The sequence below is a fragment of the Strix uralensis genome, chromosome 2 (assembly GCF_047716275.1).
Source record: "Strix uralensis isolate ZFMK-TIS-50842 chromosome 2, bStrUra1, whole genome shotgun sequence".
Classification (NCBI taxonomy): Eukaryota; Metazoa; Chordata; class Aves; order Strigiformes; family Strigidae; genus Strix; species Strix uralensis.
This window is the reverse complement of record NC_133973.1, coordinates 103393175-103420644: the sequence shown is the minus strand read 5'-3', so window position 1 is coordinate 103420644 and position 27470 is coordinate 103393175. Positions and strand designations below refer to the sequence as shown.

The window sequence follows — 27470 nt, the reverse complement described above, 5'->3', positions numbered from 1 at the left end:
CACTTTTTTTGTGAAGCGTTTCGCAGACGGGAATCCGCGGCGGCGGAGGAGGAGGAGGAGGAGGAGAGAGGCCTCATGCTGCCAGCGCTGCCTCAACGCGGGGCCCGGCCCGGCCCGCAGCTGCCATGCGGACGGGGTGCTCGCTGAGGCACAGCGACAGCGGCGGGTGCCGGCCCCCGCTAGGCTGGGGCGAGAGGAGGCGCCCGAGCTTCATAGGAGCCCGCTGCCTCCCGGGCGGGCCGCCCCTGCGCCCACCGCCACGAACGGCTCGGCCTTCACCCCCGCTCCCCTCAGGCTCGCACCCCAAATGGCGGCTTCGCCAGCTGCCTGCTCTTTCCCGCGTCTGTGCAGACGCCGCCTGAGGAGCGCTGCCCGCGACCCGGGACCAGCTTCAGCAGGGAAGGGGCCTCCATCCCCCTCAGCGCCGCCGGGGAGGAAGGGGCGGGCGGAAAGGACTGCGGGGCCGCTCTGCCAGGGCCGGTCCTCCCGCTCTCCGGCAGGGGGAGGAGGCGCGCTCGGCGCAGTAGCCACGGCCGCCCCGCCTCGCCCGGAGCGGCGCGGGAGGAGCTTGCGGCGGCGGTTCGCCCCTCCGCATCCCGTCAGGCCTTGCGCGGCTGCGGCCTTGGGGTTCACTTGCGCGGGTGCCTCAGCGGTTCCAGAAGTTTTCTGGGGGCGGCGGGCGGCATGGCGGCGGCAGCGGCTCCTCCGCGGTGAGCCCCCCTCTTCTCCGTCCCTGCCTCCCCTCCCCTCCCCGCGCCGCTTCCGCGCCCCTTCCGCCCGCCCCTGCCTCGCCCTCTTACGCCGTTGTGTTTCCTCGGCAGGTTCTCGGACGGGGACGTCGACCGGGACCCGAGGGCAGCGGCGCAGGTGAGGGCCGGGCCGGGCCGGGCCGGGCCAGGCCGGCGAGGGCTCGGGGGCGGCGGCGGCGGTGGCGGGCCTGGCCTTGCCCCTCCGGTATTTGGGGTGTGCCGGGCTGCCGAGCCGCCGGTGTTGGGGTGCTGGAGGGAGCCAGGGCTTGCAGCGTGCTGTGCCGCTCTCAGGGGCGAGGGGAGCAGCCGAAGCGTCGTGGGGTTGCCCTTCCTGCGAGCGGGGGACTTGCAGTTTCCCTTGGAAACCTCTCGTGTGAGGTCTGGCTGCAGGGAAGTTCAGCGCAGTTCTGTCAAAATACTTCTGCTACCTGTGTTGTAAAGAAGGAAGAAAAAAACCGAAACAACTGAACCAACTTTCTCTTCCGTGTAGGTAGAAGGTAGTTCAAATAACTAAATCAGTTGTGATTTGCAGTTAAAAAAGTGCCAAGCTTATTGGAGAAATGTATTCAATCTTTATTAGTTTTTATTCTGCCCTGATCTATTTTTTTCCTCTTTCTGTATTTTGTGGGGACCAAAAGCGATTTTCATTTCATCTCAACATAAAAAATAATTTTTCTACGGTGAGACCAATCATTCACTGGAACAACCGTGGTAGATGGACATGGTAGATCCTCATCACTGGAGGTTTTCAAGACATAACTGGACAGGGTGCTAGATAATCTCATCTGGGCTCCTTTTCCCATGAAAGATTGAAAGGGATGGTCTTTCAAAGTCCCTTCCAACCTGGTCTGTCTTAAGATTCTATGATTCTACCCATTATCATGTATTAATGTGCTTTCAAAGGTTATTTTTACTTAAAACAGAGGGTTGACAAGAAGGCAGAACTGGAGGGTGGAGAAGTATTTCTATTTAACATACTTGGAAGGGGAGAGGATGTAAATGGTTAGTTCTGCTTGAATAGAGTAGGTGGCAGAAGCATAAGATGATACTGAATTATCTTTCTGTAAAGAAAATGGTGAAGCTAAATGTTCAGTTCTTTGGGGTTTAGGCTGTAGTTTGTAGAAGTTTTTCAGAAGATAAATAACATCTTAAAAGCATTTTAGAATAACCCAATATATTTGGCATAGTGAAACTAATTTAAGATCTAAAAAATAAAGTTTCCCATTGTGGGGGAAAAAACCACCAACAAACCAACTAAAAAACCTTCAACACCAATAGGTCTTTGGAACTATTAAAGGATACTATCAGAATATGCATTTGGCTTTTTTTCTGTGTTTACATAGTTACTCTATTTTTCTAGTTTATGTTTCAGTTCTTTGTACAGTCACCACTTCAAAACAATACTTAACGCACTCTGTAGGCACTGTTTACTATCTGATACAGTAATACTGGTGTCGCTTGTGTCGCCTTTTTTAAAAGTACTGAATTGAGTAGGCAGATTGGCTTGATATCATCTCTGAACTAGTAAGTCTCATAGTTCAGTGTAGCATTTTGCTGACTTAGAAGCTGGGATCTACAGGTAGTATACCACGCGTTTGCATGACCTTAGGTGTGGTCTTTTAACTCATGTACTTAATATTTCTGATATGGGACACGATACTGTATAAATGGTGCTGTGTAATGCTTCCACACGTGACTAGACTTGTGTCCAGATGTCATGGTATTTCTGTGTTGTGTCCACAGGACTTTTGATTCCTTTAACTGCTGGAGAGCATGCTTTGGCTTTCTGCACTTGGATCTGATACAACTGAAAGATCATCATCCGTCCTTAAACACTGTCTGAATGATACAGCTGTGAACTCTTTTATGACTTTTTTGTCATTTTAAATTAAAAAAGTAGGTTACTATGTGAAGATCGAAAGCACCCTTAATTCGTACAAACTCTTATCATTAGCATGGAGGGACCTGAAAGTTCCCAGTGTATTTAGATATAGATTTGCAACTTGGTCACGTGGTAAGGGCCTTTAGAGCCAAAATATGTAGAAAACACATATTTGAGTGTGAGGACAAGGTCTAAGCTTGTTCTAAGTAACTGTTGTTGATGTCCATAATCTGGAATTCCTGGTGCTAGTTGAATATTACTTGGCTGTCTTCTCAAATAACTGTGTTAAAGGAGTAACTTACACTCTGTGTGTGGCTGAATGAGGTGTGATGACTTACTGATAAAAAGCCAACAAAGAGATGAGTTTCATACTGTTGAAAATGCTTGGGTTTGGTTTTCTTTGCTTTTCTGGGGTGAGGGCTAGTTCTGTAGGAGAATCCATTCATATGTTGTCTGCTGATTCTAATTGATGCTTCTGTCATTGGCGTAAATCACAGGAAATAATGTTTGGAGTGAGAGGTGATCTGTCACAGAAGTGACTCTGTGAAGTGCCTGTAATGGTCAGAGTCAGACCCCACTTGACTTTGAGGGTCAAAAGCTGTGCTTCACCTTTCAATATAATATGAACCACTTTTAATATGTGTGTTACCTCCTGTCCCTGCTGTGTGGAATACCTATAGCCATGAGTATTTCTGTAACAACTGCTTTTGAATGACTTTAAATTGTAGGAGGGCATCAGTACGATCAGATCAAGTTACAATTGTCTACTGCCTGCCACTTTCTTCAGAGACCCCCAAGGTTTTCAATTTATGTGCTGTACCTGTATATAGATTTGCATATCTTACACTGGTAAGAACTCATGCTGCTGCTAAAAGAAGCTGTTGTGGCCATTTAACTACTAGTTGGCGTAAACATTTTATGTGGTGTGAAATAAACAAGACACTGATCTGAATTAAAACTAAGGCAAGTCCTTGTGCTCTTCCTTTTTCTCTGGCTTGGTGGGACAAGAGTTTTGGCAACTGTGCCTTACTAATATTTATGCAGGTTTAAAGCCTGTATCTTCGCTATGTTCATGCTTCCTAGATTCTGAGTGGAAGTCAATTTAGCAAACAGTTACAGTACTGTAGTGGCTTTGGAAGACTTGCTGTCTTCTAGCAAAGAGAAGAACTTCTCTCACTAATAAGGAGAGAATTGGAGATGCTATTTCCAGGTGTGTGCATCAAGAGATTGTGATTTTATTCTGTTGTGCAAAAGTCAAACTTTTCTCATAGAGAGCAAACTATAATTATTTCAATCTGTATACTCAGTGATTGCCCTAACAAGGGACTACTTTATGCTTATTTGCATTGTGCAACAACATTTCCTGTGAGCCCTGTGCTCCATGAGTCCTTTGCTCTCCTGCTTTTGTGCTTAATGTAAATTGGAACAATCCCTTATGCTCAATAACAACGTGTAATGTGGTATTTCATCACGTGTTATAGTGCTTTGAGCATGTTATCCCCCACACAAGTGTTTTGACATACTGCATGTTGACTTCCAAATTCCTAATACTGCAGCGCTTCCTTAAATCCAGCAGACCTGTGTACAAATACGCTGAGAATCGTAGGAAGGTCTTTGTACTACAGAGGATCATCATGCATTAGGCTTCACGTTTAAGGCATTTGAAAGTCCTGTTTCCTTCTCAGTAAGAAACAGGCTCCTTGATTTTGATATAATTGGCACGTTCCTTGTACTTGAAGCTCTGATGTTTAAGCTTTGTGGATGAGAACTGAGCAACAGGTGAAAACAGTCATGCCAGTTGGGATATTTTCTTCTGAAATGTCTCTTAGTTGACAGAGTTTGGTACTGTGTTTCTATGGGGACTTCCAAGGTGCCATTTCATGGGGTTTTTATGTGTCTTTACAGGAACTGACAACAGCTTTGGAAAAGAATCCAGATGATGCTGAATATTATTGTCAACGAGCTTATGCTCATATTCTTCTACAGAAATATGCTGGTAACATCTTCAGACAACACTGAGAATTCTCTTACAAGTGTACTATAACACATTCTTTACAGAAAATGTCTTCAATCTGAAGCCAAATATAGTAATAAGAGAAAGTGTTATCTGTAACAGTGTGCTGCTTTTACTGTTAGTGCATAATCTTCTAGTTTTCTTTGTTTTGTTTCTGCAAAATTTCCAATGAATTGGGTACTCTGGAGTCCCAGCTTTCCATTTGATTTTAGCCTAGTATTATCTTGGCAGCTTCTTTTTTAAGTAGACTTCTTAGGCAGGTTTTAAGCTTTGTGTTGTAAGCATCTTCCATCCTTATGTTTTCTGTAGAGACTGAATCCTGTCATGGTGGGAATGTGATAATTGAATAGTGCCTGGGAGAAAGATTAACTGAGTAACTTAAGATTTCATCTGTTTTTTCTTTCCAGTAATAACAAACAAACAAACAGATTCACACTTCAGATCTAAGCAGAGGATTTGACTAAATGAAAGTCGTGGTACTTATGAGCTCTTATGTAGAACTCTGCAGCTGAATCAAGGGTTCATCCATAGCAGTTGCGGCTAGATTTAATTCAAACAGTGTGATCTGTGTACAAGCTAAGAAAGCTAGCATAGTACACCTTAAAAATTTTTCACTACTGAAAGACTCGCTGTTCGCTACTTTTAATAACACATTATTAATGTTCCTAAACTGACTTCCAACAGATGCCGTTGCAGATGCAAAGAAGTCCCTAGAACTCAACCCCAATAATGCCGTCGCACTTCTTAGAAAAGGGTATGTATCATACATTGTACTTTGTGAATATTGTGATAATCTATAGGGCAATACTAGTATTGGGATTATGGCTCTGTACAAGCTTTTTGCAACACCGTGAATGAAAAAATTTAATGCCATACTGCTTGTAACCCTTCTGTAACAAAGCTGTGGTTATAAGGAGCAATTTAGTTCGGGGTGATTATCTTGACACCCTAGCCATTTCAAAAACACACCTCTTAGGTGATCTAAATTCTTACATGTGTAATTTTAACCAGTATAGTGTGTGAACTAAGGATGTTGTGATCTTCAGAATGTGGGTTAGACTGAAAAGTGATTGCTGTTTCCTTGTGTTTTTCTTTGTTCACGCCAGGTTAGGTGAATATCATATCAAAAACTATGCATCTGCTTTAGAGTCTTTCAGAGAGGGACAGAGGTTGGACAGTAAGTATTAAAATTTCTTGTGTGCACACCACTCCTTTGCTAATGAGAAAAAACTTTCTATGTTAGTTGAAAGTGAAGACCGAGGATTTTTTTATTTTTTTAAAAGGCTAATGAATTAGGTGCCTGTCTTCAGATGTCAGGCTTTTGGGAAGGTTTCTGCAATCGCTGCATAAAAGTGCAAAACTGCTTAAATATGTGTGTCAAAGTTCTTAGCAAGTACTATATGGGGTTTTTTACTTTTTTTTTTTTTTCTTTATAAAATGGGGAGTGTTTTCCTGCTTCCTGGAGGTCTTACACATAAATGGTGGCAAAGGTGTGGCATTGAGTCATAGAAAAGTTTCTGAACAGAACTGGCTCCTTGTATATAGCTGGAATTTTTTACTTCCTGGTAAAGACTGGTCTTTAGAAAGAACGTGCAACTTGATGGGTATTGAAACTGACAAAATGGATATTTACCTCACAATACATATCACTTAATTACAGAAGCATATTTATTATATATCTTTTCTTCTTAAAGTGTTGGCCTCCTGGCTGGACTTGAGTGCTTTTTAGTTTGGGGAGAATTAGCACTTTTTAAAAACCCGACTTTACTCTAGAAGCGGGAAAGGAGTAGTTTAATGTCGAAGGCTTTAGTAGAAGACGTGGGGAAGCATACAACAAAGCAATTGCAAGATGGTTGTGACTCCTTTCTCTTCCCTTTTATCCCACATTTTAAATAAAACCCTTTCGTCTTTCCATTCCCTTTCTTCCCAACAGCAGAAGGAAATGGTAAGAAAAAAGCACCTTGAAAGGTTACACAGAGCAAAGTGCACTTATCTGATAAGAATTGTCATGGTCTCAGATCTTTCTAGTATGTTGTCCTGTCTGTAACAGTGGCTGGGACCTGAAGGTTTAGCAAAAATGTAATTACTTGGCCTCTCCCAAATAAGCCATCTGATCCTCTGATCCAAAATTGGAGTTTCATGGGAGTGTAAGCTAATTTGTGCTTGCCGCCAAGCAATCATGCTCCTTCCTACTCTTGTGCTTGCTTAGCCTCCTCTTTCAATGCCTTAAGTCTGCAGAAACCTACAATTTTTAAAGTATTTTCCCTGTGGGTTAACGTGTTGAAATGGCGCAATGAAAGGTCTGAGTGCTGACGCCAGCAGAAGTGAAGTGACAGAGCAGTGTTGGGGCAGTGGTAGTGGTGGTGGAAGGGGGATGTGGTGGAATTGTAGCAACTGCTAGTTTTCAGTTTAGCTGCTCTGGAATAGGAGTTAGAATATAAGAAATTTCCTGACGTTCTTTCAGTTTTGGTAGTTTGGATAACTGGGTAGTCTCCACTAGTTCGTACACTGGAAAGGCAGGTGTGTCTTTTCAGTCTGGCCAAGTTCTCTATCTTCCTGTGAAAGGAAGTGGTTCCTTCCAGTGACTTCTGCAGCATTCCTTAATTCATAGGTAAGTTTTCATACATCTCCAAGCTCATCACTCCTGAATTTAATTGAATGATTAATCTGTATTTTTTCATATTCTTGCCCAACCCCAAGCAACCACTATCAGTTTGAGGCTTTTCATGTACATGGATTTTGTCACCTTTCTAGTTTGTCAGTTAGAGTTGTTTAAAATACAGATTATAGCCAAAATCTCTGCAGGCCAGAGCATCACTTTTTTTCATTCTGTTTAACCTCACATCCTAGTTATGTTGTAGGGTACAACAGCACACAGAGCTGCAGATATCTTTTAGGTAAGTCAGTGAATACCAGGATCCTCTTAGCTAATTCAGAATCCCTGAAATACAGCATATTTTCCTGTGTTGAATTGCTTGACTTCTGCCTGTTTGAATTTAATTTGCCATTGTTTTGCTGCTTACTCAGTTTAAGTGTTTCTGAAGCTTGCCGGTCCTTCCTGATTACACTCTCATCTGAAGATAGCTTCCGCTGTGCTTCCCATATCTCATTACAAAATTTTGTGACCCGCTGTGAGATTAGGAGTCTCCTGGAGGCCTTTTTAAAAATACAGATTTTTTTGTTGTTGATTCTCTTCCATATTTTACCTAATTTGCAGAAAAGTTTATGTCAGTAACAGAATTTATCTTTGCACTTCTGTGGAATGTTTGATGGATCCCAGGTGAAAACAATTGTGAGAATAAACGTTTTGGCAAAACAATTAGCTTCCAGTTCAATACTGCGAATGCAAAATGAACAAAGTGCAGAGGGAGAATTTGCGACATACCGCTAAACAGGTGATAGAGAGAAGACTTAAGCTGTTACTGCCTCAGAGAGAATTGCTGTGGTGGGGAATTCTTTGCTGGCAAGGCTGGTTTCTTTGCCACGCAAGGGGGCAGAAGTACACTGGTACATGTTTCTGTTCCTTGCTGATGTCAGGGCTGGTTTAAATCTTAATCTGGAATGCTAACAACAATGAGCTTCCTACTTGTGCTCATTACTGGTAGGACTGACAAGCCCAGGGTACCACAGCAAGCTTCCCATTACCCACCTACAGGGATATCTAAATAGGACTTGACATGATGAATTGTTGAATGTACAATGTTTCTTTATTTTATAAAGTAACATTAGGAAGCAAGATTCCTTTCACTCAACCATGAGATTAGATGCATGTGGATTTTTGGAGTTCATTAATTTGCTTTAGATTGAAGAAGCAGTGTAATCTGTTACTCTTCAGTACATTATGTGGATTTAGGACAACTATACTCAAGTTTTCTTGTTGTTGTTTTTTTTTTTTTCTGTGACCACCTAATGAATTTAGTAAAGGTGGAATGTGTAAACGTTTTAAAGAAACGTTTTAGTAGGTACTTTTTCTTGTGTTCTGAGAGCTAGTAGATTTTCAATAAGTGAAGACCCAGTGAGGTTTTCTGAACTAGAAAGTTATTAATAGAAGTTGTTTGTAAGTTCTTTGGGAGGATAATGCAATTATAGAACACCAAAAAAAAATTCTTTTGCCTCAGATTATAAAATGTGTTGGGATGCAGGGAAAGAGGCAGTGATTGGCAAGGGGGATCTTCTAAGAAGATAAGGAAGATAACACTGGACCTTTCTTTTAAAATTTGTATTGCATAGCAATGTTGTCATAGACCATAGACCATGCTGCTGAAAGTCGAAGGCTGGATCAGTGGAGGCGACTCAGTTTCTCTTTGCTTAGGCTCCTGAACTTACTTCATTTAATTTCACTTTTGATTAATAAACTTTGATCCTGGCTGCAGAACTTGGAAGTCTTTTAGGGTGTAGGTGCTAACTTTTAAAGTTATAAATTAATTTAGGTTGCAGGGAAGCTCTGGAGCTCTTCTAATCTCATACCCTGGTCAAAAGCAGTATTAACTTTGAATTTGCCTGTGTTTACTTGGGTCCTTCTACTGTTCATTTCCAAGTATCTTCAAGACTGAGGATTCCACAGCCTCTTTGGGCAACCTGCTCCAGTGTTTGACCACTCTTTTAGTAAAGAGTTTTCCTTACCTAATCAGAACTTAGTTTGCTGCATCTTGGGTCCTTTGTCTCTCTTCCTTTCCCCACGTACTTCTGAGGACAGTCTGCAGTCAGTTGTCTGAATATCTTAAGTATACATTAGGTAATTGAACACAGCCCTTGGATCCCCAGCAGAACCCTCTGATAGTTAATTTTGGTTAATTCCATGTGAAAATAGGTATCTTCTTTCTAGGATATGCTGGTAGAAAAAACTACAGCAGTCAATGTCAGTGACTGATTGTGTTCTAATGTCAAGACAGCCATATTATTATTTGCATTTTTATCTAACAACAATGAGAGATTACATAAACGTAGCTTAAAATTTAGATAACTTTTAAGATGACTGGTGGGGATGGCAGAAGAAAAGGGAAGAGGAAGTGGTTTGAGGAGTGGGGTAGCAATTTTAAGACCTAAGGTGCACCTTAAAATTTATGTACATTTTATATTTGAAGGGGTTGGGTGCATATGTTGCATAACTGCAGTGGAGTGACATTTGGTGTTACATGCCTGTCTGCTGGGAACTCTTTTGTTGAGCTTCTTTGAGCCCTCTGCTAAACAGTTGGTTGCGTGAACTCCCTCAGTGTGAACTCTCTCTATTGTAAAAAGATAAAAAGTTCAGCTATTCTTAGTATTTGGTCACTTTTTTACTTTACTTTTGTTGCCACTTTTTTACTTTCCTGACTGTGAGATTTTTTCTGGGAATTTTGTTGAAATAAGATGATAACTCTGTTGTTACAGTGCTACCTTTTGAGCTATTTTCTGGTGAATTAATTTCTGAGGAGCTCACTTTCTAGAATATCAAGGTCTTACTAAACTTTTCTGTGATTTTGATTCATAGGGTGGAATTGGCACCTATGTATTTCTAACATCCCTGAAACTTCGTACGTGTTTGTAAAGTTTGTGTGAAACCACCAGAAGAAAATACTTGGTGTTTGTGAAAACTTGTGCAACTTTGGATTGTCCTCAGAACAGACTGTCTCTTCTGATATTTCTCTAGAGAGGAAGTGTGTGACTGTTTGAAAAAGTAATTTTAAGAATAATGGAAAAGTGTGTAAAGCTATATTTCTTGCTTTCCAAACAGTTATACAGGGGTTGAGCAGACTGAAAAGCAATAGTGTATTTGGGTCAGTTCAGACAAAATCTAGTGTCCTACAAATTAATTTGAAGTTAATTAAATATAACAGAGTTAAATAATAGAGTTGTATAAAAATACTTAAAGCGTAATTGGAACCACAGAGGTTGCAAGAAGGTAATAGGAAATGATACCTTTTTTAGTAAATTGATGTGAGTTTGAGATGGATTTCTTCCAGCTGGCAATTGTGAGGAATTGTTCTTTATGCAGTACATGTAGTGCTTGAAGAGTTTTAACGTTACTGTGTTTGATCTCTTCTAGATGTAGATGATACCTTTACTATTTGGATTAAAAGATGTGAAGAAACACTAAATGGTAAGAAAAAACACATTTACTTGATAAGGGATTTAATATGCCCTGTGCTTTGAAGCTGTGTCATGTTTTTCAAAGATTTACAGCTTAGGTCTTACTAAGAACAAAATATTTTTTTTAAAAGGAAAAAAGTTGCTTTTTCCTGTTTGTTTCTCTCAGAGTATATATCCTGAATGCTTCTATACTTCAGATTTAGAGGAACATTAAGTTTTTAATGTAATAATTAGCTGTGACAGGGGAGTACCTATTTAAAGTTCAGACCATCATAATTAATTTTGTTTTCATACACAACTGCTAACTAATTTTAACTGTAGAAGCATGTGTCAGCTTGCTTTCTAAAAACAATATCACAAGAAGTTTCCAAGTCTTGCAGAATATAAAGTCAGAAAGAGGTGGGAATTAGGGGATTTTACTCCTTGATTCCACCTGGAGAGTGCCTTAAGTGCTAATTGCTGCTCTGGCGTTTTTATCTGTGATAGTCAATGAGTATAGTTTCCTTTCATACCTTCCTACAGACTGAGATCCGCAAGGGTTAACTCATTCACGGTGCTTAAACTGCCTGTGGATTTTAATGAGCTAACAGAGTAACTGATACAGTTTTTTCCTCCACTTGTGACTTTCCCTCCTTGTTGTGGTTCATACTGGTGAATGGGGCAGTAGAACAAGTTCATGTCAGCCTGTTGACTAAAAACCAAATAGAGGAGAACTCTTTTGTGTTGTATAGGAATAACAAATTTCTGCTTCCTGATGCGTTTTCGCCAGGTTTATTTTTTTTGGAGAAAGAAGACTGTACATGCCAATCACCTAATTTCAAAGAGTTTTCTTGGGTGACAACTTTCTCTGCCCTCTCAAGGAGGGAGATTATAATACACATTTTTCTTTAATGTCACAATTACTTTTGCAGTGTTTTGTCTGGTTCAACTCAGTTGTCCTGTTTTATCCTCAATATTCATCCCTCTCTTTTCTTTTTTTGAACCATTTTCTTAATTCTCTGATATTCCAGCAAAAAAAAACCCCAACGAAGCAACAACTCTGATTTCTTCACGACAACTTAATACTCTTTTTAAATTAATCTTTATCTTTGTTTAGCAGTATGTTTTATAAAGAAACAAAGGGAAAATTCGTTTCTTTTCAAACCTATTTAATCAGAAATATTTTGGGAAAAAAATATTTAGAAGAGGAGATACTGACCTATAGCTTAGATCCAAATATTACAGTATATATAATGTGATATGAGTGAATTTGTCTGCTAAGTTTCCATCTCATTCCCCAACTGGGTTTGCCTAGCACAAGATACATATTTGATGAGAACTTTGTGCTATTCCTGTGGATGGGTGCTAGACCTATTACAGACTTGCGGGAAGTGATTTTTAAAATTTTTGTTTGCTATGATATTGCTTTCATTAAAAAAGGTCTGTATAGGTTTCTGATAAGCAAGGGAAACTAATGGAAAGTTTATTCCTTCTGTTAATCAGAACATGCTTTATATTACAGTTGTTCCTTTGCACAAGTTGCTGACTGAAGTCTAATCAAGAAGTAGAGTGTCATAAAAGCAAAATATTAGAGGTAGAACTGACATGTTTTTAACTTTTCTACTGTTGAGACGGGAATAAATGCAAAATGTCAGGAGTAACTGAAGAAAGCTAGAATAAGTATATGCCTTGTAAGTTCAATATGTCTTTTTCTGAAAGTGCAACTTTTTCTTTTTGCAGCATCACAGATAGAAGTGGTAAGGTGTTCTCCTTAATGTGTTTACTGTTTCTATTTCTTTGTTAACCTAGAGCGTGCTTTCAGGCTTCAGTGGCTTCTTACATCTTTCAGGCTTTAAAAATAATATTTTCTATTGCATGTGATTCTGAAGGATTTAACTCTTCTTCTAAATGTGTTATTTCAGACCAGGGTTTCAAAATTTGAACCCTGAAAACTCTTAGGAATGGCATACTAATCTGGCAATTACTGTGCACTCGTTGGAGTAAACTTTTCTGGCCTGCAGTCTGTGGGCTAATTTACAAAGTAACCAGCTGATGTTGTCAATACTAACTTGCTTGTGAATGCTAGGAAGTAATTTTTTTTTTCCAGTAGCTTGCAAGTGGTTTGTACAGACTTTTTTCTGCTGTAATTTGTTCAGCTTTCAGTTTCCTTTTTTCATGGGAAGTCTTCAGAAGAAATGTTGAAATTGACACAGACCCTCCCTCGCCTGCCCTTTTTTTTTCTTGAGACAAAAAAAATGGAAATCTGCATTGGATGTTCTGTTCCCTCTTTCATAGTTACTTCCATTTTTTACATTTTAAGAATAGGGTAGAGGAGGAAAGTGTACAGAAAACATGGTGGGTGTATGTAAAGACAAATCTTACAGTTAAAAGGTTTTTCTGTGTTAGAAGTTATACCTTGAGTTCTGGGATCTATTTCAGGTTTCCTTCATGACTTTTAGATTAGCAGCATAGCCACTGTATGTCTTTGAGGTATACTACTTATGCAAGAAGAAAATGAGTTAAAGCAGAGCATACTGCTATTTATAGAATGTCTGACCAACATATTTTAAGTTACAAACTAACATATTTAATGTAAATAAAACTTTTTAATTCTTAATCTGGCATAAATGGCTAGGGGAACAGTGAAGAGCTTCACCTGTAAGTTAATGCTCATACATAAATCAAGAAAAGGGGAGCAATCGGTATGAAAATGATTTATATCTTTGAAAAGTACTTCATGATATATTTTTCACTTACATTGATGTAACTTTTCTTTTCAATGGAATATGCTTCAACTGGAATATGCAGCAGCAACCTCTGCCACCAAAGATCAAGTAAGTTGACTTTAGCTTTACTGTGAGAATTAAAATAATTGGCATATAACTGTTCTTTGACTGTAGAAATTCTTTTGAGGTAACTTTAAAAACATGGCAGTCTAAATGGAGTGTTTCTCATTGTCATCACTTTTGTTCAGACTGAATTGTACCTTCAGGAGATTATGCCCCACTGGGAGAGTGGGGAATGGAGTAAGCATTCTGGCTTCTGTTTCTAATTGTTAAGCTGACCTTGATTCAAAGAGTTCCTCATTATGCCTAGTATAGGTAATTTTTCTGAGATACTTTTAAGATCCTGAATTAAAAAGTGCCCTTTAATTTATAGAAGGCAAACAATATTATGAATTGGTTAAAGTGACTGAATTTGTATATGCTTCTTGATTAAAAAGATTCTTTTGTTCTTTAACTACTTATCTTGTCAATTCTGCAACTGCTCTTTTAGAGAAAGGGGAAGAAATGTAATTTCGTATGTCTTTTCTCCCCCATTAAACTACACAATGTACTGTTCCAGCTTTTGATAATCTTTATACCTCTTTGCAGTGCAGTCAGTTTTTTCTCTCCTTTTTTTTTTTTTAGATATGACTGGTACCAAACAGACTCTCAAGTAATTGTGACTATAATGGTCAAGAATGCACAGAAGGATGATGTCAGTGTGCAGTTCTCGGACAAAGAGGTGATTTGTATTGGTTATTGGTATGCATCCCTAGGTTGCCCAAGATGTAGTAATTAAAACAGTGAACATTATCTGCTGCAGTAGCATGAAAAGAATGTACAGGTGGTCTTCTGTCTGAGCTTTTGTGCCCAATCAAGTGAACTGGGATCTATTACCACAGCAGAATCCATGGGATTTATACAAAAGCAGTATGTGGTGTGCCTGCTGCAAAGGGAACATCTGGTTTTCAGCTGCCTGTGTGTTTGGAGGGGTGGGGGAGGAAGTGATCTGGACTTAAAATGTTTGAGTATGCATGCATCTGGAGTGGGAATGGACAGAGACAAGGTGTTCTAAAAATAGGTATGAATGAGTAATATACCACTTTAGGACAATTATAGAAAATGAATGAATGCTGCTGGGTGCGTTTTTCTTGCTTTTGGCATTAATAAAATTGTTAATGGCAGCAAAGTATATATTTCAAGAAAGTGCAGTAATCTATTGTAATACCATATGTGGTACCAACGATGTTAATGTTTAATTTAGCTGTGAATATTGAACATGTAGGTTCTTTTTCTCAACTAAGTTGATACTTTGTAAACTACCACAAGTACTTGACTGTCTGCTTTAGGTTGTTAAAATTGTCTGAACACTTGCCATGTAGTTTGCATGTATTACAAGGGAAGTTGCAAACTGTTTTCATATTCTGTTATTAATGTGTTGATACTTCGTTTGCCATATAATTCTTTCCCCAAAGAATGCAAATCAAGCTGACAAGATAATAGGCTTTTTGAGTACTTGCTGGCTAAGAATTGAAATTTCCTGTTCATTTTCTAGTATACTTTAGAAACACCTTGGTCAATAATGCAGTAATGTTATGGCATCATCTGAAATTCTGATGCCTGATGCGTTAAGTGCCCTAGTGAAGGGTCATTAATTTAATCACTTAATCTTGGTGCCAAATGACAGTCCTTTACTTGGAAATGGAAAACGGATCTCAAAGATGACCAGAGACGTGTTTTCAACTGTTAACAGATGAATGCATCAGTGAGACTTCCATCAGGCGAAGACTACAACTTAAAGCTTGTTCTTCTTCATTCTGTAGTGCCAGAGCAAAGTACGTTTAAAGTGCTTTCAACAAAGGTAAGCTTCTTAAAGTGTAAATTATTTCGTTGACTGTTCCTGATGTTGAAAACGTTTCTGCTCTATTGTCTTGTCTCTCTGCAACAGTCGTAATATCTTGCTTTTCATATAGAAATGCTTTTTCTTCCTTCAAGGTGCCTTTCAGCCTGTGGGAGCCTTTCTAAACTTGTGCAAATATCAGAAATAGTAATATGATGGTACTTATTGAAGTGCAAATGACAGTTATATTGAGGATGCCTTTACTTGTTGCTGTAGAAAGAAGACTGTGGTCTTCACTCTTAAAATTCAGGTATTAGGAAAGTATGAACAACTTTCTACTAAAGGTATAGGAGCCAATATTGCCTTGTGAAGCATTGTTATCTTTGTGTGCCGAAGAAGTAAAAGTCAGACTTTGAAGATTTCAGTGTTGAAATAATTCTTTAACCTTCCATGACTTCTTGCTGGTAAAGTTTAGCAGTACGGTTAACTGTTCATGGCTCTTTAAGAGAGGGTATTCCACGCTGTTCCTGGAAATAGTACGTGCTTGGAGACACTTGAAAATCACATGGTGTGAGAGAGAATGCTTTTGTCTCGGCGTTTTGTTTCTTCTGCATTACAGGTAGAAAAATAATAAACTGTCTGTGGTCTGGCATAGCATATATTTTTGGTATAACGCACAGGCAGGCATAGGCTTTGTCCATGGAGCCAAGCCTGAATTTCTGAAGCAGGCGTGTGTTGTTGATTCTTTCCTTGTATTTCAGCACTGGTTCTGCAGAGCTTTTGGAAATTCCTTTGTGTTCTCATGTTCCATTTTACCTGTTCCCTTCTGAGGAAGGTACCTGTAATAGCTATTGCATCATTTCAGGGAAGAGGAACTTCAAGATGACATGAGAGGATTGCTATAGAAAGTTGGTCTCATTTTTCCACTCCTTGCAGTAAGGAGGCTGGGCAGGTTTATGTGGTGGAGTCACGTGAGCTCTTACGCTGTGGGAGATAAGCAGAGTGCTCAAAGTATGTAGAAAATCTGCTCATCCATTAGTATTTTTATACAAATTTGAGTGGAATGGGCACGGACCTTGTCAAGAGGAGTAACTGTGAGGTCCTGTTTCCTTTATGTTTCTATCTAGCTTGTGTTATACTTTTCATTTGTCTTGAAGTTTACTGTTAAGTCTTACGAAGCACCTGCACTCTACTGAGCACTGTTGAAATGAATGTGACTTTGTTTTTTATGCTACCATCTCTAGCCTGGGTTAATATCTGAAATAATCTCTAGTAGTCTAGAGCCTGGTTTAGACTGAGGTTTATGAAGAGGTGTGAAAACTTCAGTTATGTTCAGGCAGTGTCTCAATTGTAAATATTTTGCATTTATTTTCAAATGTTACTGTTCCTATATAATTGTGAGAGAATATTTTTGAGACAAAACGGGATAAGAGAGAACACAGGAGGTGTTCTAACGGCAGAGTCAGTGCTTCAACGTGTTCTTCCCTTTGTGGAAACAAATAGTATAAGCATATCTGTAAAGGCATAGTGAAGGAAAACGATTTAAAGGATGTCCCAAGCTAATTCTGGTTCTGACCAGCAGATGGAGTCTGGCTGAAAAAAAAAAAAAAATTAAAAGCAAGTCTACTTTAAGCATGCAAAGACTTCTTTAAAGGCTTAGAATATTTTACTTTGAAAAACACCAAGTGCTTTAAGGGAATGGTGCAGCCTTAGTGTTTGAATACTAGAAATTCAGAGTTCTTTTTAGAAGTTTCGTGTACGTACTTTGCTCTTACGAGCGGTATGGAAAATATGCAGTTATTACTTTGAATAAGCTGTCTTATTACTTAGAACTTTTCAAACCCTTTACAAGTTACTTTGTACCACTTACATGACGTCCTTTTGCAATAACTTGGAAAGAAAGAGATCGTCTCATCGTCTTCCCGATGATGTGAGCTTCTTACTATGCACTCATAAAGAAGTTGCATTTTCGTGGGATAGGAACAGATCTGTTCCTGTGGATTAATAGTTTCAGATAAGAATAACTGCATGTGTTCACACTGCTTTATTTTGTACTGCTGCTTTGAATGTGAGAGCCACATTGCTATTAGCATCATTCTTCACTGGGCAACGATGCATCTGGTCTTTCTTTTCCGATTATATGAGGAAATACATGAGGAAACAGAGCGGAATGTATGGGCAGGTTATGTAGTGGATAGTTCATGTTTCCCATGAACTTCATAAAACTAAAATGTAATGGCTAGAGGATGAAACAACAGAACTGGCAGATAGTAGAACAATCCTGCATGTTTTGGTAACTTAGAGAAGCTGGAGGAGGAGTTCTCAATACTCCTTGAAATTCAGCATCACTTGACAAATGCAAAAGAATAAAGGTAAAGATGCACATTCAGGAGGAAAAAATATCCTTAATTGTATTTGCAGAATTACAGATTCTAAAATAACTGCAAAGAGCAGACAGAACTTACAGACTCTGGGACTGGTTCTTTCAGGGAGCGTTAACTGGTGAAAAATGCAATTGATACCTTAAGAATTGTTTCTTTCCTAGCAATGAAATAGAAATTACACCTTTCAATAAATCCATGCTGTGTCTAGCTCTGAGATAGAAAGTCTGTAGAGAAGAGCAGAACTAGCAAATGGTACAGAGGTAGCATATATAGATGTCTGGAGGTGTCTAAATGGTTTCTGTATGAGCAAAAGAAAATTAACGCTTGTAATCTGCAGACTTCTGACTTCAAGCTGTGAGCTAGAAGAGATAAAACACTTGACACTGACTCAAGAACAGCATAATGTGTGGGTCAACTCCAGTTTTGAGATAAAATCTTCATGTCTCTCTGTGTTCTAGTATTGTATATTCTCTATTGTCAGTAGTCTTACAGGTGATACAGAGTGCCTTTAGTAGTGGCTGTATGTATTACTGCCATGCTTGGAGCTATTTTTTTTACTTAATTCAAAAGTTTATTTGCTATTTAATAGTTATCACTACTTGAAAATTCAGCTTTGAGTTGATTATGGTTCCTGTTCACATTTAGTCGTGAGTTATTTAGAATTACCCAGTGGTGTTCAGCATACAACTCTGTTCATCTGAGGTCTCAGCTTAATGGTCATGTGAGAAAATGCTGAACACAACCATATTGAGTCCTTCTCTTGAGTGAATTGCTATATATGCATAGTATTTTTATCTTGTACATGAACAGCATAGTTGGTAGATCATAACTAGACCAATTGATGTTGTTGGTTATACTCCTTGTCTGTCAAAGGTACATGTAGTAATCTGATTAAGCAAAAAGTAACAGCCCCAAAAAGCACTGCATGAATCTGAGGTTTGTGTCTTACAAATGGAAGCTGATCTGGTCTTTATATGTAGCATGATTTTGTACACAATAGGCAGGATTTTGTGTATTTTGGTGGTCATCCTCACTTGTGTTCAGGTGTCAGGTGAAACACTGCAAACTGCGCGTTGGGTTCAGCATTTAACAGGAGGAAGGCACCCTTTAGAGGTACTACTTGGTTTTTTACTTCTTTCCAGAAGAGGGAGCCAAAATGTAAAGGCTGGACCAAGTTTGCTCTTTGGAAGTTGCCTGTGTGCAGTTATCCTGTAGCTGTGTGCATCATGTCATTGTGCTCCCTTCATAAAAGGAAAAAGGCCTAAAACCTTAAAATGAGTGACTAAATATGTTCAATATGAAACCAGCAGGTTTGTGACTGTCCAGAAAATCTGGCAGGAAAGTAGAAATGCACAAACAGTGTAAGGTTTTCTAATGTTCTGAAACAGTTCTTTGTGCACAGTCAGCCTTGCTCTCTTTTCCCTCTTCTGTTCAGTCTATCAGTCAGTGTACTTGGAATTCCAAGGGAATATTCTGCCATGTTGTGTTGGAAACTTGTGTAATGTGAGCAGTTTCTCTAGGTCTTCTATTGTCGTCTAGGTTATGCTCAGGGTTTTCTTTTCTTTAGACCTGAAAGAGGAGAGTGAGGATGAGTATGTGCTTTTAGCACGTATGCTTATGAACTTGAAGCAAACAGGCTAGTGCTTCCTCTTTTTCTTCCCCTCTGTTCTTGCATCTACAAATAGTCTGGGGACAATTACTGTGAGTTTTCAGTTTTTAGTGGTTTGGGCTTTTTGCAAGCAATGACTTGTAGCAATTTAGGGACATTTGAAAAAGTGGTAAAAAGGGGTTTCTTTACCCCAGAACTGTCCTTTAATTAGAGATCAAAGTTGTGCTGCAAACAGGGAGGTGTTGGAAATCCTCAGCCTCTTTTACAGTTGATGTTTGTTACTTAATAGAGATACTCTCAGCAGTTTCATGCCAAGTGTGCATCAGTGGAATGTTTCTTTTCCTCAAACCAACATTTTTGCCTTGCAAACTCTGAAATACTCTGTGCAGCTTACTGGAAAAGCACACCAATGCCTGTTGCTAAATGTAAAGGAAAAGGCAAAGAGTGAAACTTTCACACACTCTTGGACTGTCATCAGAGTCTCTATTCAGAGGCAAAGGTACACAAATAGATAAACAGAGGAACATATTTATTTTAAGTGAAGTTGGTTCTTACCATTGCAGTCCAATCCTTAAAAGATGCTTTCTCATTTTGGATATTTTCATTAAATTGCTTGCAGGCACTTGAATACAGACTTCCCTGCTCTTATGTATCTGTTTTCTCTGTGAGGCTTTCATGCAGATTCATATCTCCCATATATATTCTTCAGTGTTTTGTGTAAATTATAAACTGATATTTAAGATATGAGTTGAATACTTTTCTGAAATTCCTTGTATCTCTTAGGCAGGGCTAGTTGGAGCAATTTCCTGGCTAGACCATAAAGAAACCTTCCCAATGATTGGCATGATATTTACTTGGCTCAAAATAAGTTTGATTTTTTTTTTTTTTCTTCTTTATGAACACAGATGGGTGTGGGGCAGATTTAAACTTGTTAATACTCTGAGAAGTATATTTTAAGCAACCACGTAAGTCAGTGCCCATGATTTATATAAATACATAAAGGAAAACTATGCATAAGGGTTTTTCTCTGTCTTGAGAGAAGATGGATTTAAGAACTATTGGAATAGCAATGGTTTAGACTGAAGATGCAGTGACAAAGAGCTTTAGGATACCTAAACAATCTGTATTGCCAGCTCCTTCTCTAAAATTCAAAATTCTAACAAGTGGTTGCTATGCAGTATCACTGAGGTGGAAATTTTGACCTTTTTGCGCTCAGTTCTCCATAGTAGTTGACAAAGAAACTGAAAGGTGCATGCTAAATCCCTTCTGTTGCAGTATATTTGCTACAGAATATTTTTCTTAATTATCATTTATTTGTGATAACACTGTAGAGTTATTTTCATCTCGGTATATTTTGTTTAAAGTTATGGACCAAAGATCTTGGAATTCAGGATATAAGCAATGTGTAAAAGGTCTTTGAATAACTAGGATACCAAAACTGTATGTGTGTATGATCTTAGAGGTAAGTTTGAATAGGTCATTTTTAGAAGATAGTGCTGTTTTGTCCTATCCTTAAATTTAGGTAACAATATATGAGATTATTGCAAAATGACAACTCTAAACACTTAAAATTAACAACTTGGACGAGGCAGTCAGTAGTTCAGTAAATAACAAAGTAGTTGATTGCAAACCCTGAATTTTCATTTTTGTGTGTTTGATACAGCAAAACATGAGAATTTAAAAGGGTATTTTTGGATGCATTTTGAAATTAATGGCTGAACTACTGCTTAAGCTTTGCCAGTTCTGATTTCCTTCATCCATCTGATCAGAGCTTCACACAAATTTGCCAGTGGTAAGTGAACTTTCCCTTAGCATGGAGTGTAAGATATAAAACACAGTAGAAATTAGAAAAAAAGTCTTGTAACTTGGCAGTGTACACCAGAATCTTTTTTTAGGGAGGAAAATAAAAATTCTTTCCCTTTTAATGTTTCTCAGTTAAACTGGCAATGTCTGTCCCAGAATATAAGTTCAAGTGAAATCCAGTTCATCAGAGGTTTGGGCTTTTTAACAGTAAGCTTTTACATAGAAAACTAGTGTTGGCTAACTAGCATTGTGTTTATCTGTAGCTAATGGGAGAAATAATTTCTTAAAACTAGATTAAATGCCGTTTTATGCCAGTCATCTTAAAGGGTTTTCGTGTTCTTATACTACCAATGAAATAGTTTAGAATAGCTTCTGAGAGTAACTCTGTGACATCTTTTGTGATAACTAGCACTTGGATTAAGCTGCAAACTAACTTGCCTAAATCTCTGATAGGTTTTAAAAAATGAATTTTATGACTATAAAATTCTCTGAGTAGAAACTTCTGTATCCTTTCACTGCGGATGGGGTTTCTTCTAAACAATGAATCCCCCATTCGACCCTTTTCTCGGAGGAGTAGATTTCTCTCAAGATAGTATTTCAAACAAGTAGTGCATGAATTAATCAAAATTCCATGTTTTTTCTCCTTTTTGCTTTGCTCATTTTGAGCCCCAAATACCAGGAACTTAAAAATTACAACAGAAAGTAGATTATTTCTGCATTGGAACTTTTCATACATCTGGAGTCCTGTGTCTAGTTTTGGGCTTCCTAATGCAAGAAAGGCACTAATGTAGTGGAGAAAGTCATAGTGGAGGGCTACCGAGATAGTTAGGTGGCTGCATGGCATGAGCTACAAGGAGAGGCTGAGGAATTAGGCTTGTCCTTAAGTGGCATGCAAAGCATTTAATTTGCAATGAAATTTTCCTGTCTTTTGTTCTAAAGTTGGCACAAGGCACACAGGCATATGTTTTATGAAATATAAATGTTAAATCAAAGTAGTTGGTGAAGCGTTGATGTATTCCTCTTGCCTGAGTACTGAATTTTTTTTTTTCAAAGGAGAGGAAAAAGCTAACAGTACTTGTGTTAGATATGACATAAATGTCCATACTGATATGTTACTTTTCTGTGTGATAGCTATCAGTATCTGCTTTAAAACATTCATTAAAATGCATTTATTGCCGTTTGTGCACATAATTGAGAATGTCAGAGTTGTTTCTCCTTAGATCAAATAAAGCTCTCAAGTTGAAGAAATATGTGCCTCCACAAGCAGAATTTTATAGCTTTATGTTTTTGGAAAATGTGGTTGTATAATGGTATGAAGCTAATGATTTCCCTGGTTTTGCTCCTGCCTGCCACTTTGCCTAATGAGTAACTTTAGTTGAAGTGGGTGGAGTAGATGGGGTAGAGGTTTAATCATGTCATAAATACATTCTGTCTCAGTTCTTCAGCTGTCTATACTTCTAGCTTCACAGAGTTGAAATGGTTTAGGTTTAAGAAATCTGCATCTTATACTGGGAATTAGTTTGTACCATTTCCTTTTCCTTTGGGATGTTTGTCATGTAGTACTGGCTTAGGGACAGTTTCAAAGAGGAAGATGTAAGAACTAGCAGATAAAAAAAGGAGATTACTGGAGCAGCAAAAGTAAAGGTTTTCTGTTTTTTCTTCTTTTTATGTATGGACAGAGGACTCTGATGAATAGCCAAAAGTCTTTATAAGGGTTCTTTGGGGAGGATTGTATTCTGAAAAAAAAAATAGTCCATATTTAGTAGCTCACATCAAGCATTGTATTGCATTAGAGGTCATTCCTGGTGTGGATGAAATAGTCTATATTTGAGATACTGACAGATATTGATAGAAACCCTGAAGTGTAAGGGTAAGAGGAGATAGCATAGGAAGAAACAAGCAGAAGAGGAACTGAAGAGGTATGGGGTTGAGTAGTCTCAGTATCAAGCATTTACTTTTTTTTTTTTTATATAGAACACATGGAGGGGACGCACTAATAAGCAGAGTATAAAATCTTAAAAGTTAATGCCTCCCTCAACTTAAGTGTGCAACTGAATTGATAATACAGTTTTCTCAGGTTTGGAAGAGATATATAAGAAAAGAAGCAGAGGAGAGACAAGTTGTTTAAATTAATACTCACATTTCACTTGTAACTAATTAGTGCCTTTGTAAGTGGTTAATTAACTTAAATGTTTGACTCATGAGATACAAATGCATTGGAAAAAAACCCCTGCTAGTTCTGACACTTACGGAACTACTTGTTAGTCTTATATGCAGATACACATATATTTTTGGCTTCCTTAATCTGATCGCAGAGCACTAGGTTTATGAGTGTAGGTGTTCAAAAATGAACTTTAAGGTTGTAGTTTCCAAGAGTCCGGTGGAGGAAGCTTTGCTGACTTTTGTTTTACTGAAGACTAATTATTGGCACAGTTTGGATGCTGCTTCTGCATAGTTTCAACAGAAATCTCTGTGTTACAGATTGTAATGTTAAACTCTGTAATACAGGCCCTCTTTAGGGACAGTAGGTTGAGCAACTAGAGTAAAACAATATTTTAATTTTATTTGATTATTTTTGGTCCTGTGACTTACACTATTTTAAAAACTGATACTCTGATGCTTAATTTGTGCCTTGTAAAGTTGCTTAAAAACATTGGAAGTCCAACAGACATGGGGAGTGGGAAGTCAAATACATGTGGGTGTTGGACTTAAACTTACTGAAACTCTTCCCTGCCTTGAAGGGCATCCCATGCCTCATGTCTTAGACTTCGTTGTTCTCAGTTAGTACAAGTTAGTGGTGGAAAATAAGTAGTTAAACTTGTCTAGGGAAATGGTAGCTTCCCCAGGGAAAAAAAGAAAAAGAAGCAATCATAATTGAATATTTTGATTCTTGAAATGCAGTATGATTGCGAACATGGAAGCTTTGAAACTTAAATGAGCTCGTTTCTTTATTTTATAAGGTATCTCGGTCTGTTACTTACCAGTGACTGATTTGAAGAATGGATTAAATAAAGTTCAATTTTCAGATCAACATGATGCTGTGCAAGGAGCTTGCTGTTAGGATCTCTAGGGTTAGCTTTCACAGTGGTGCCTTTGTTCTTGGGTCTGCAGGGATCCCCAGGTTATAGTGGCTTTAGGTAGAACTAAGAACTCGCTTCTGCTGAGCTGTTCACAAATAAGCAACTGATGATGTTTAGCAAGCCCTGATTTCAGTTAATTAATAGGATCATATGAACTTTGTGACATTTTTTAAGTGAATTTGTCGTTTGGAGTGACTAACAGACAGTCCTTGTTTTGCAGACACTGTTTTGCAACTTTGTAACCCTGTAACCAAAAGACAAGGTTAATTACATAGACGACCATATTGAAATGTTTCTAAAGGCATTATGTGTAGTTGTGAGTAGGGCATGACATACTTCACTTAATTTTGTTTCTCCTATGATAACTGCAACCATATCCATTTTTAACTGCCAGTTTTGTCAATGAATACTAGACAGTTTTCTCCATAGCAGTATTTGTTCATTGAACCAAACGAATAGAGCTGCTGAATTTCTCCAGTGGGGAGATCTGCGTAGTCCCAGGGTGTTTCTCTGGTTTGTGTACTACACAACAAATATGATAAAATTTTTTGGTGGATGAAAGGTAAACCTAGATAAAGTTGGATTTTGTAGTCCTTCAAAAGTGCTATTTAATTATTAGAGCTGACTGGCAAGAAAAGGATGCTTGAAAGATAATACCTTGGTGCCTGGCAGTGTAGAGACATTGAGACTGATTGTTATTTTTGGGTTGTCATAATTTACAAAAAGAATCAAGTGAATAGTAAGCAAAAGAAAGTTCAGTGATACTAAACAGAAGGGTAAAAGCCTGATACGAGGGCTATGCAGCCACATAAGAGCTTAGTTGACATGTGACTTGGAAGTCACATAACTTGTAAGGTAGGTAGATTTTGCTAAAACGTAGTAGGCTTCATATTAGCGACACTGTTTCTAAAAACAAATGTATTTATTTTCTTACTGCTACGGGATCCAACTACTTTGAAACTATTTGGCAGAACTGTTTGCCATCTGGAGTAATTTGTTGTTTGTCTTGTGTTTTGTAGGTTGAGATAAAAATGAAGAAGCCAGAAGCCGTAAGATGGGAGAAGCTGGAGGGCCAGGGAGATTCTCCTAAGTTAAAGCAATTTACACCAGGTTTGTTCTCTGAACTATTAAGTGTTAAATGGTTTATTTGTATTAAGTTACTTGCAGTTATTAATAATATTTTTTGTGTTAAATATTGTTAATCACAGCTTCATATTTACAATGAAAATCCTAATTGGCTTGTTTTTACTGGCAAGAATTGACAGAAAAAGTCTGCAGGGCATTATAAAACTTAAGTATTAAATTTAGTCATAACTTCCATTAGTCTGATGGATTGTTAAGGACATGCTTGTCATTAATTCCTCTGGGCTTAGCTGTTTGGCTCTGTTTTGGTCACTGTTTTGCAGTTCTAGGCATGGTCATGCCTCTATTGTTGCTTAAATTATTATTATTTACTTAAGTATTCCATCTCTCTTGGAAAGTAATACTTCTGCAGTTTTTCAAGACAGATTAACAATCTGCCTTTGAGAGAATTTGAATTTTCTGATTTATTGATTTGAGATATTTTTTGAAATTTAGCTCAGATTTTCCTATGGCTCTAGGCTGCTGATTCTTTTTGTTCTTACTGTCAGCCAGTATCTCCTGTCTTGTTTCGACTTAATTATCTGTGTTGCTGTTGTCCAGCATTTTTTTGTTGGATAGCTAAATTATGTAACTGTTTACTTAAAAGTAAACTTTTGCAGCTGCTGAATGTAGTCTGTAGCATTTCTTAGTTTATTTTTGTTACTGCAATGCTTAGTAAGGAGGAATCTATTTGCATTTTCAGATTCATGTTCCGTTGTTATCTCTGATTCATCAGATACATACGTGTCTTGAGTTCTCTGCTGCTTTAAAAGTCGTGAGAAAATGCTTAGTTAACTTAACACTTTTCTTTTCAGATACCCAGCACTTATATCCATCATCCTCTCACTATACAAGGAACTGGGACAAACTGGTAGTTGAAATCAAAGAAGAGGAGAAGAATGAGAAGTTAGAAGGAGATGCTGCTTTAAATAAACTCTTCCAGCAAATTTATTCAGATGGTACAGATGAAGTGAAACGTGCCATGAACAAATCATTTGTAAGTCTTCTTCATTCTTTTTCTCTGAAGAAATGTGTAACGTTTGCACACTGACACAATTTAGTAAACTTTGCATGAATTGGGAAGCCTCTAGCTACCAAAACCTTGATCCTGTAATGAATGACAGTGGTTCTGTTGGGGATACTGGTATAACAAATCTTGTTGAAAGCAACAATGTTGTATGCTACTGAATGTGACTCTTTAAGTCCAAGGTTGTGCTTTGTCACTGGTCTCTTTGTTTCAATCAGTGTTATCAAAGGAAATACAGGTTTTGGCTCATATAGAGCTTGCAGACTTGCCATGGGTGAAAGGATCAAATTCCTCTTAATTGTTTGTATCTAGTTCCTTTTATTTGTAGTCCTCATAGGCAAAAACGTGACTAACCCTTCAAAAGCTTCTTGTTAATGAAGTAACATCTCATTGTGTCCAGTACTGATAAAAGTACTTTGGGGCTGAAAATTACGGAAAGATGGCTTTGTCAAATTTTGCTCTATGTGTCCACAGAATTCCTGTGTAATTGCTACTACATGAAGCTCAAATTCTTCACGTTTCTTCAGAATTTGTTAATCTGCTGTAGGAAATGCAGCTTTTATATTACTAGAATTCCTCTAGCAAACTAAACAAGCTTTCTCTCATATTGCAGATGGAGTCTGGAGGCACAGTTCTGAGCACCAACTGGTCTGATGTTGGTAAAAGGAAGGTAGAAGTAAATCCTCCTGATGACATGGAATGGAAAAAGTTCTAATCAAGTTTTTAATCTTTTACCATCTGTGTGTTGCCATAGTCATGTACTGACCACTGTGTATGGACATAGCATTCTTGGATTCAAAGCACTGAATGTTCCGTTGGAAACAGGAATTGTCTTTACATTTTGCGTGCTTTAGAAATTCCTTCATCCACAGATGTTAAAGATATACTCAAGAGTGGAACCCTATTTTCATCATCTGTCTAATTTTTGGAAATTGAGTCAAATCGGTCTAAATTTTCTACCACCTTTATCAGCTCTGCCCTTTGGGGATAGGGTGATCTCTAATGGCTGGTCAGGATTATTGCCTTACACCCAGTATTTCTGTTCAGTAACTTATTAGATCTTGGCAACTTTGGTTAAAAACACTTTTCAACAACAGTGTTAAAATTGTTTGCTCTTTAACTCTGCTAAATAAAACTGTAAATATAA

The 27470-nt window shown here is 38.3% G+C and overlaps 1 protein-coding gene across 1 annotated transcript; it reads left to right on the top strand.

Annotated features, from left to right (window-relative positions):
• The first annotated feature begins 555 nt into the window (after positions 1–555).
• Positions 556–27470, top strand: SUGT1 (SGT1 homolog, MIS12 kinetochore complex assembly cochaperone). Its single transcript, XM_074859555.1, has 13 exons — positions 556–710; positions 822–867; positions 4537–4627; positions 5330–5399; positions 5752–5822; positions 10671–10724; positions 12434–12450; positions 13502–13527; positions 14104–14200; positions 15212–15319; positions 25194–25284; positions 26112–26293; positions 26937–27470. Exons 1-13 carry the CDS (start codon positions 685–687, stop codon positions 27036–27038), a joined length of 981 nt encoding a protein of 326 aa, XP_074715656.1. The 5' UTR covers positions 556–684; the 3' UTR covers positions 27039–27470.

Bases quoted from the DNA above. Each gene is read 5' to 3' on its own strand.
- SUGT1 (XM_074859555.1), top strand. From the start codon at position 685: ATGGCGGCGGCAGCGGCTCCTCCGCG. The intron at 868-4,536 runs GTGAGGGCCGGG...GTGTCTTTACAG, and splicing joins ACCCGAGGGCAGCGGCGCAG to GAACTGACAACAGCTTTGGA. The intron at 4,628-5,329 runs GTAACATCTTCA...GACTTCCAACAG, and splicing joins TCTTCTACAGAAATATGCTG to ATGCCGTTGCAGATGCAAAG.